General features: G+C 39.0%; 1 protein-coding gene across 2 annotated transcripts in view; it reads left to right on the top strand.

Moving 5' to 3' along the window:
- FAM172A (family with sequence similarity 172 member A) overlaps positions 1-10926 on the top strand; it is a 261320-nt gene that overhangs the window by 115395 nt on the left and 134999 nt on the right. For both annotated transcript variants that reach the window (XM_026866666.1, XM_026866667.1), the window contains exon 7: positions 9951-10169. In XM_026866666.1, the coding sequence (XP_026722467.1) occupies positions 9951-10169 (219 nt within the window). The remainder of the gene's footprint in view (positions 1-9950; positions 10170-10926) is intronic.

The raw sequence follows: 10926 nt of genomic DNA, 5'->3' as shown, positions 1-10926 counted from the left end.
TGTATAAGAGACAGAAGTGCCGGAGCTTTCCTAGTTAAACTTGTGTGAGACTATCGAGCCCCAGAGCAAAAAGATTTTGTTTAGCAAACAGTGATATATTTTGCAAGAGGGGTTTTGGTTTTTCTGGGGGGGAGCGGGGGCTGTTCGATGCCGTTTGTCAAACGGCGAGTGGTTTGTTGCAGTTTTGATGTTTCCCAGGTGAGAGAATTCACAGTGACATCTATGTACAGGTCACGGCACGTACGCGGTGGAGATTTTCTTATGACAACTTCATGTAGGTAAGGAGGAGAGGCAGGGTGAAGGCGAGAAGATATGTGGAGTTAAACAGTGGGCGAAAAAAAAGGCAATGTGCTTCCTTTTCATGGTAAATCTTATAAGTATTCAACCAAACTCTACTCCATAAAGTCGTCTGAAGAAAAACTCACTCTCCTAATCCCAGTCTTAAAACAAAAGACAAGGTCCATTATTACTTCAGCAGCATAGAGAAAAGGAAATGAGAAGGGGACAAGGGTTGCTACAGTTTGACATGGGGCAATTAATCTTCCAGTAAGCGTTGTCAGGCAGAAATGAACACAAATGGATCACTCACATTAACCAGAGGAGTGTAGGTAGGGATTTTAACAAGCATTTACGAGAGTCCATTTTCTCACTAATGAAGAGGGGAATAAACGAACCAGTGTAAGCTAGCATTATGTACTTAAAGTTGTGTCCTTTTGGCTAAAGACGCCTCTTCACATTCTTGACATTTCTAGTAGAGCCTGTATGATCTAAGCCAGTGCTGGAAGGGTTGGAAATTCTAAGGTTGGCTTAGAACTATGCATGGCTTACTTCAGAGCCCTGTGTCACTGTGTTCATTAGTTTAAAATCCCCATTAACCCTTCCCTTTCACATAAAACTATCCCGAGACTCATTTAAGCATCAAAACTCTTAGCATGTACAGTGCTACGCTAGGTTATGTATTTTGCAGCAATGTAAAGAGAAAAAGGGGGCTGAAAAAAATCATTCTGTGTGTGCAAGTAAATAAATACCATGGCAGGGTTTTTTGTTTTGCCTTTTTTTTTCCCTTCTGTAGAATGCCTTTTTTTTTTTTTTCCAAGGAATTCAGTTATTAGCAAATTATGCCACTACCTTGTATTAGTTCCACAGAAAAGTTCTGGTAGCCCTTAGGACAATGTCTGGCACGTATAAAGCAGAAAAAAAAAAGTGGGACTTGCAGAAACCCATAACTAGCAGCTTCAAAAAAATCAGCCTTGTTTTTTGCAAGTTGAAACCTCCGTGTGTCTGCGGACACAATCAATAAAGAGTCCCAGGAATGAAGGTTTCACTGTCCTTTCATTTTAGCGTTATGAACCGGCTGTGTCGCACGGACATGAGACATTTTAAACTTTGGATGTGATAATACTTTGTTTACATATTCGCAGCAATGCTTGTCTGTTGCTTCAAGAATTCCAAAAAGCCTCAGAGTTCAAAAAGCGATAGCCTTTCAAGCAACACAAGACCAGGCTGCATGTGATACTAATTTGCAAAGTATTTGCAGTAAAGACTTGCTGACATTTAAGAAATACCTATGTGTTCTTGCGAAGTGCTGTCTCTTCAGGAAAACTTAAGTGATCATAAAATCTGTAACAGAGAGAAAGGGTGTGTTGTGTTGTTTTTTTTTTAAAAAAAAACCCCGCAATTCTATACATCCCTATCAGAGTTTCGTGAGGCATTTTTCATCGATATTTGTAATTTAAAGCATATTAACAAAAAGATTTTTTAAGCTATATTTTATGTATACAAAAGGGTCACAGATGGTAAAAAGATTTGTTACCGTGAGGTAGTGTAGCGTTTTGTGATTATAAAATTAATCTGTCTCTAAATCTGTTTAAAGAGTTTTTGCCATATAATGAGCAATATAAATTATTAATATTTTCATGTTCTTAGGGACTTTCACAGCCATAATTTTACCAACACAGCTGTTTGACCCAGTGACATCATGTTTTGCATATTTTTGCATTTTAATGAGTTAGTCATTTAAAAGGTTACAAAGAAACCATAACTCATAAGTAATTAAATTATTTAGCAGAAGAAGTGTAAGAAGGTCTTCTGACATAGGTCACTGTCAGAAGGAAGAAGCGTCGTTGTGCCGAATTGCACCTGTTTGTTGACGATAGGTACAGACCAGAAGCTCTGCTTTTAGATTACAAGTGGCTATTTTCTCAGGGAGGTGACTGAATACATGCACATACTGAAACCAACTGAATTTTCTGTCATTGAGATAGAAGGTTTTCAGGCTGCAGTCACAAACAATGCTCAACACTAAATGGGAGTTGTCTTTCAAGACTTGGATAACTTCAAGATTTTACGGAAAACACTTATGTGCATGATGTATTTTCCCTTTACAATACTGAAATACAGGCCTTCCAAGAGATTGACGTTTAATCTTTTTCTGTAATGGTTTAATACATATAAATTCTTGGAGATGATAGGTAAAGTAGAAGAACGTGGCAAATTGGGTTGCCTTTCTGCAAGCTAAAGATGTTACAAATCCAGATGAACCTCTGAGCCCATTGAAATATCTACGGTTCAGGAAGATAAAATGTTTTCAAAAATATTTTCCTTTATTACAGAAGGGAGGGAATGAGGTGTACTTTAGAATAAGTTTAGTTTTTCATGTTGTGCTACATAAAAAATAAGTACTGAAAGCCTGTTTGCGTGCATATTCATTACGAAGTACAAATGAGAATAATTAAGACATACTGTGGCATTCTCAGGAAGGAGGCAAAGTGGGTTGGAAAATGGATTTGCAGTTGAGAACTTTCACTGTCAGCTAATGGGATGCTTAGAAATACCGTAGAAACATTTTAAAATCCCACAATCCAGCTTTATCTCTGCACTTTATTTGAGCGTAACTTTCAGAGGGCAACTGCAATTCTCCTTGCCTTCCCTGTCAGTAAATTAGAACCAGTTGTTACTCGTGTGGGGTTGATGAAGATTATTTGACTTACCGTTGTTGCTGGCACATTGCTTTCAAACGGTTAAGTTCTTTTTAAATCTGAATAATCTTTTAATTAAAATCTTAGTGAAAAAGCGAAATATGCATGAGGTTCTTGTTTGAGATGCTGTACCCCTCGCAGCTTCTGAAATTTTTTGTCGCAGAAGAAAGTAAAACAGTTTCTTGGGGAGAAAAAGCTTTCGGAGCACAGATTTCAGATGTGGAGGGGTTCCCAGATGCCATTAAAAGATGCTGGGTCTTGGGGGTAAGTGGTGGGTTCATTCTTCCACCGGTTGTATGGACCCCAAAGCTGTGTGTGCTTTAGTGAGGAAGAGCAGAAACTCACTGCAGCCCGGGCAGTCGTGGTGGATGGGTTATTGGCCAGTCCCTGTCCCCCCGGTGTGGCTGAGGCGGATTCACTTCCACTCAGCCCCCAGTGATTTCTCTAGATAACCCGAATCTCACATCAGGGAGAGGTGGTGGGGCTCGGGTTTATTAAACGACTCTTGAAACCGCATTTGAACATCAACATAGTTATTTTCCGTTAGCTCACAGGATTCAGTTCATGCTGGAGCACACTTTCTTGTATTTCACTTGCCACGAGAAACAAGTTTCTGCTGAAAATGCTAGCGAAATTCATGCTTCTAAAGGCACAGAAGTTCCCTATCAAAAACACAGTACACCACTGAGGGAGTAAAATCCTTATAATTCATAGATGCGTTTACTCAGTTCTGGCCTTGGGAACAAACACCATAAAACAGGATTGCAGATCTTACGCATAGACATATTTGGGTTGCTAATTATAGAGAGATGTAAAACATTAATTCTTTTCAAAACTTTTCTGCTCAAAAACTCAAAAATGTGGTAACAGCTTATCTGGTGGGTTTTTTTAGCTTTGAACATTGATTTGTTTAGTATAGCTGCTGCGGCACCAAATTAACAAATAGCAGAGTAAAACATCCTAATGGCACGTTTTATACTTTCCTGCATAAAGACACTATATATGGTGGGGTAAGGTTAATACAGTTCTGCATGCAGATAGATTCGGACCTAATGCAGTGAGGAATTAGAAGGCAGTAACGGAAAGGAAATGAAGAGTTTATTGTTTTTATAGCTCTAATATCCATTAAAAGTTAGTAACACAGCAGGTGACAGTTTGGGTAAGTGTAAAGTGAATGTTTTTAAATAAATAGCAGTTGGGTGACCTGGGATGTCAGGGCTCTAGACAAGGGTGTGTGTTTGTCAATATATCCTACATGTTTTACAGACTCCTCAGGGAACAGGGGAAGATACAATTTCACCTTTTCTGTGCCAAAACATTTTAATTATATCTTCTTCCAAGTACAGCGGTTCAGTAACCAAGGAGCTGACATTGATGCATGTGTTGATAAAGCTGCAAACATTCAAAATGAGATTAACAAAGATTTTGAGGAAAGGGTGACAGCTAATTTTGCACAGTATTCTGCATCTAATTCAGGTCAGTGTAATGATAGAATATTTTATAACTGTTGTGTCATCCAGAGGGACTTTTATGATGCTTTGTGTTTTTGCGTATTTGTGTATATGAAAGTATAGTTCTTAATACATCATTCAAACAGGTTATAACTTTTTTATTGAACGTCTATTGGTTGTAGCCATAAACAGGAATAAACTTCAGCATTTAGAAGCAATTTTATATATCCATCAGCATTCATCACGGTAATAGGTTCCTTTTGTCTAATTCACCTTGAAAGTATTGACTTCAGATGTGAAATGGAACCAAAATTACCGTGCCCGTTTCGTGGCTTTGCTTAATATTTGCAAAAAGATCAGATGGAAAGTTATATTAAGTGTATTTAAATAATCAAACTGTAGTTTCTTTGTATTGTGTGAGACCTTTTGAGAACATCTCAATGTATTTCTGCTCTATTCTCCTCTGTGTTTGAAGGCAACTGACATTCTTCTTTCACTTCTCTTTTTGTTTGTGAAATTTTCTCCTTTTTTTTATCCACTCACTTCTCCATCTGCTTTCACTTTTGTTTGCTTGGGCCGTCTCTCATCCCAACTTGATAATGAGGAATGCGGTGTGACCCTGACCTCTATCAGCCCATGCATGACCTTCTGACTCCCCCACATAACCTTTGACCTTCTCTTTGACAGCTTGATTAATTACCCTGTGTTATGATTTATGAGTAAGTGCTATGTAAAAATAATAGACAACAGGTGGTCCTCTAAAAACTTTTTGTGGCATGTTTTCTTTTCCTGCCTCACTTGATGAGCTATTTTAAGTTGGGGACTTAGTGGGACAATGTGTGTTTGGCAGTAACACAGCATTTTTACACACTTGGACACGGTGCTGGAATTCAGGCAGCCGAGGTGTAGCCGGGGATGGAAATATCGCAAAGTATTAGCAGGGCGCAGTTGCCAAAATGTACATTGGGTGGAAACAGAAAGCGGAGTCAACTGACATTTCAGGCGTTTCAGTCTCAGGTCACGTCTTGAGAAAATTGCTCAAATAATGGAGGGGGCATTTTTCAAGCTGAGCTGCATCTCCAACAGCTATGTTTACTTTAACGCTTCACTAGTGACTTCTGATTGGTTGTCATGACCTCATCCCACTGTTGCACCTACGATGTCGCAACAGTGACATAGATGTACCCTTCTCGTGGAAAAAGATGGGAAATGAACAGAACATACATCTTTCAGAAAGATGAATGGACATTGCTGTGTCCGTTTTAACCACGGGCAGATTTAAGAGCTGAGCACTCTGAGTTGCATTTCCCCTGGGAATTAACTCCGGTCTTGTTGCCAACGATCCAAATACAAACCTGAACTTGAAAAATCAGGTTGATAAAGCTTGGGAAAATGATCTCTTTCAGACCCTCTCTTGCAGCCCAAAAAGGTAGTTACGCAGGTCAAAAGATTCCTCTCCAGCCCTGACCTCTCTGGTCACATATGGTGTCCCATCTTGGTGGATTAATATGCAGAGCTGAATGCTTTCAGCTCATTATTCATGTGGCCAGGCAGAAGAGATTTCAAAAGATTAGGAATTTTAAGGTTTTTTTTTTTTTTTTTTTTTGTTAACCTTACTCTTGCTGTCAGAGGCAATAATTTTGGCATTCCTTCCGTTTTCGAACATTTCGCTTGAACTTTCAGTAAGAGACCGAAAGTATTGCTCCCTTTCTGGCTTGTGTATCGCGGTGGAAAATGTGCTGGCTCTGTAGTAAAGGTGTTGTAACCGAGATTCGTGATTCTTTCCATCTCTCGACTTTGCCAGCCTGCTTTTCCTTCTGTCATCATTTGCTGGCTCGGTCATAAGTATAAATTGTATTTGTATTTATGAACCTGAAAGAGGAGTTTGCGTGCAGTCCTCTACCTCCAGAAGTAGTTGGTGGAGGATGCTTATAGCGTGGTTTGCACTTCATTTACCCTGAAACGTCAGAATTTGGGGGAATAGCTTTTAACAGGGTGTTCTAGTCTGAGAGAGAAACCGCATCTCCTGAACCCGTAGATTAGAGGCTGGGGCTTGTGTTTATCAGTGTCTGTCCTGATTAGTGCGTCTCATCACAGACACACTAATGGGGGATGCGGGCAGGCCTTGGCTTCTGTGCAACATCTGTATTCCCTCACACATCTGGCAGAGCACGGGGCTTGGCTTCTTTCAGCCAGCTGAAGATTGATGGGGGCAGGGGGGGTGGGTTTGCCCTAAAGTTTAGCTTTCTGCCATGAAAGAAACTTGGCACTTTAGAGAGTGTTTTCTCTTTCTGTGTGCACTGGTGGACACACAGGAGGAAGCTACCCCACTGGTACGTATGTTGAAAACATGTCCCTGATGTTTTGCTGATGGTGGCACGCTTTAAAAACTCCTGGGTGATGGTACTTACATCCTAGGTCTTAGTAATGCTGTAAGCGCATCATAGGTGAGACTGATGCCTTTTCTGAGGTGAATGCTTCAGAACACAACTTCCATTAAATAGATACTTTTTTAATGAATGTGATTTTGTCTTTGCTTAACAGTCATGGCAAAGACTCCGTATCTTGCCTGTTATTAAAGTTTGCTGAAGCCGGTTTGGGTTTTTTTTTTTTGTTTGTTTGTTTTTTTTTTAAGATATTAGTGGTCTTGTGTGCTCAGCTTTGCATTGACTTGCACTCTGCTCAACCCCACTGACTTCAGTGAGGAAGTTTTGCTTTTAATTTTCGGAGTGCACTGAACTTCGGTGGTGCCGCTGTGCCCACATGAAATGCATTTTGTAAAAATTAATTGAACTTGGGGAGCCACGTTGTTCACATAGATGTTATTTAGAGCTGAGTATTCCTCTTCAACAAAAAATGCTTGGGCTAAGGCTGAATGAGAGAGGTTGTAATTGGGTGCAATTTTACCAGTCATTTTGTTTTTCCCTGTTGCTTTATGCATGTTACTCTCAAATCTTCTTTCTGGTGCCGTTGTTTACACCTTGCAATTTAAGATGCAGGAGTACAAGAGAAAGGGAGATACACCGTGTCATGTGAGCAAAACGATCTGAAAAGAGATCACTTTCCTAAGAGAAAGTCTTACGAATTGTAAGACTTTTTTTTTTTTTTTTCCCCTCAACTAGGGCAAAACCTCTTTCAGTTATTACTTAGTTATTTTAATTGTACTGGCAGGAAAGGCCTGCTATCTGGGAGAAATTTTAAAAGAATGGAAAGGCAGGCATGCTACGCTGCTTAAAATATAATTCTTAAAAATCTTTTAATTGATTTATGAAATAGTGGGTTTAAAAATGGAATCATATTTCATCTGTTGATGTCTGTGTGAAAAATTGACATTGTGTCCTCATAAAATTGGACAAATGAGTCATGTAATTTTCAGTTACATAATCAATAACTTAGACAAATTCTACTTCTTTGATGATTTATGTGTCTGTTTTGTGGTCAGTTTAAAGTGGACACAGGGTTTCAAATCCCTGTAACACTCGTAAGCCTGCAATAAACACATGAATTTGCATTTGGCATTGTATAGAAAGCAAAACGAATCGATAGGCAGAACGTCTCTGCTCAGAACAAGCGGGTCAAGAAGATGAACAGCACAGAGAGCCCCAAAACCACCAGCCTGCCAAGTACCGCGAAAACTTGGTCCTACTCTGACACTAGCGAGCTCAAAAAACCATCCTTCCCTCTGAGGCGTGTAATTTAGGGACGTTTGATAAGTATTATCCTCCCCCGAGATGGGTTTTGGGCTTTGAATTTTCAGAGTTGGTTGTTTTATGAGTTAATGGTAGAGTGGTGTGGGTTAACGTGACCGGTGCTGGCGTGGGTAGATTTTTAAACTTTGTCTTCTCCAATTTTCCGTTTTTCTTTGCCCTCCCCCCTTTGTTTATTTATCTGTTTGCCCATTTGTTTATATTTATCCCAGTTCAATTCACTCGGCGGGGAGGGCAGGGGAGCGACATGACAGGAGACCACTTACTCACGGCGCCGTGTCTAGCGAGGAGGCAATTTTCTCTTTGGCCTGTGGTGACCTTTTTTGACTACGTCCCTTACGCCAGAGACAGTGTCCTGAATGCCTCTATTTCACCCTGTTTAGCAGAGTGCAACCGTGCCCTTTAACTTGGTTTTTGGTGGGAGGAGAAGCTACAGCAGACGTTTGAGAAGGGCACAAGGACGAGGGGTAGGAACTCCCTTCAGATGCGATTTTGATAACTAGCCGAGTGTGTCCAACTGTAGAAAATCACCGAGTGACAATCTGTCTACCTGACAGTAGCCACAATGCGCTACAAGGTTTGTGAATGGCTCTACAGATTAGAATAAAGCAAGCCCAAATAAAGTATCTTTTGTTGGCCTGGGCTTGGTTTGCTCTGGCCAGCTAGGTATGGGGACCTCTTTGATCCTCGTGCCTAGCCCAAGTGCAGAGTGAAGCACCAAGTGAAAAGCTGGAATAAAGCTGTTCGGTTACGTTATTAATATAGATGTTTCCGAAAAGTAAATCTTTATTAAAATTTACTTTTAAAGGACAGCTTGATTTTTGACTGGGAACCCATGGTAACTTTAAGGGCTCATCTGTTAAATGCACGTGCTTCTCTTTTCTCCCTGCATTTGCGATTATATCTTCCACGAATATTACAATCCTTGTGTGATTTGCCATCATTTAAAAATCATAATAAAATGATTGGCTGATTTATTCAAGATTTATTTCTCATTCATAAATTCATGTATTTTTCAACCGGCTCATTTTCTGAGGCACAAAAATGCAGCTGGTATGCTCAAAAGCATCCTGCAGGTCACAAATTTTCTCTGGGTTTGTTGAATACAGGACATAATCCCAGTGAAGTTTTAGAGCAGATTTAAAGATGTGCTTAAAAGTCATCCCCACAGTAAAAGAGTTGACTTGTAAGCAATACCACTGAATCAGTTTTGGTATTGATTCATTGTTACTGCCGCTATTGGCTTCTGCATGGTGTGCTTGTTGTCAACTAGACAAAAGGTTTTACTATTTTAAACTGCAGTGAATAATTTTCACATGTTTTCTTTAATATATATATATATATATATATATATATGAATGAAAGCCCTCCATCCTTTTTATTTTAAAGGTTTTTATTGGCGGGGTATAAAGCTTTTTATTCATCATTATGTAGAGTTCTTAAAATAATATTTTGCTTTTAGTTCTCATACTGTTTTCTGAAAAAGTCGTATAAAGTGCTTATGAATAAAACAACATATTAAATTATTTTAAAGGTAAAACAGGCAACTTTTCTGACGCTGAGGGATGTGTATGAGCACAAGTGCACACACAGACACATTCACACATCAATATCCCTTTAATGACAGAAACGAAACAAACAGAGTATTCTTAAAATGCCCTTCTATAATTTACGTTGTGTGAACTTACTGAAATAAATATAAAAGTTTTTAAGAGCATAAAGTAAATGCAAAGCATTTTCAAGCATTAACTCTCCCTTTTCATATTTTTTTTTTTTTTTGGTGTGTGTGTGTGTGTGTGTCTCTTCTAAAACAGGAAGGCTATGGAGTAATAGTACTGAATCCCAATGAGAACTATATTGAAGTGGAGAAGACAAAAGCCCAAGTACAGCTGTCTTCTGATAGCTCAGATGAACCTGCAGAAAAGAGGGAAAGAAAAGATAAAATCCAGAAGGAAACAAAGAAACGCCGTGACTTCTACGAAAAGTATCGAAATCCACAAAAAGAAAAAGAAACTATGCAGATGTACATTAGAGTAAGTTTCTTTTGGTTTTCTTTGCCCTTCTTTAATGATGTATAGATATGTTTACCTTCCATATTGGCTAATAAACAGCATGCTCTTTATAAAACAAACACATTACCGAGATGGCATTCAAGAGTTCATACAGAGTTCCTGGCTCTTTATTGATATTTTTTGTCACTTATTGAATGTGAAGTTTTGGAAGAGTTACAAAACATTCCTTTCTAATTTCAAAGGGGAACTTCAAATGAACCCCAGAGGAATTCACTGGTGCTATCAAGAAAGGGGATGATTTAAGGAAGGCTTTGTAAAAATGATTTTATAAACAGAGGTATACATAAGAAACACTTTCTAATGCAGCTCAGGCAACATATGAGCTTCACTTGTCGTGCATGCATTTATTGTATTATATTGTCTTATACTGGGGAGGCAGTAGTTGTAGCGTGACAGTTTTTTAACATATTACCTGCTGAATTACTAATATATTGTGGAAAATACTGATGTTCATCTTGTGTGGTAGCAGATTTGCCCTATAATGTATTGTTTTCATATGAGCAGCCATCCATTGTGTTTCAGCTGAACTTCTGAAGGCAGATAAAGGAGGAGAGTTATTAATATCTTAATAAATATTTAAGCTAGAATAGTTCGAGAATGGTGTAATGAGGAAACTCTGTCCCTTGCTCTTTTCTTACTCAGTGAACCTTTGCACTTTGTAATGCTACCAGCATGGGATCGTTATAAGAGTGCTACCCGAGGATTTCTAATTCTGCAG

Source organism: Athene cunicularia (genome assembly GCF_003259725.1).
Source record: "Athene cunicularia isolate RWA chromosome Z unlocalized genomic scaffold, athCun1 chrZ_part3, whole genome shotgun sequence".
Classification (NCBI taxonomy): domain Eukaryota; kingdom Metazoa; phylum Chordata; class Aves; order Strigiformes; family Strigidae; genus Athene; species Athene cunicularia.
The sequence above is the reverse complement of the archived record's forward strand: the minus strand, read 5'-3'. Positions and strand labels throughout refer to the sequence as shown.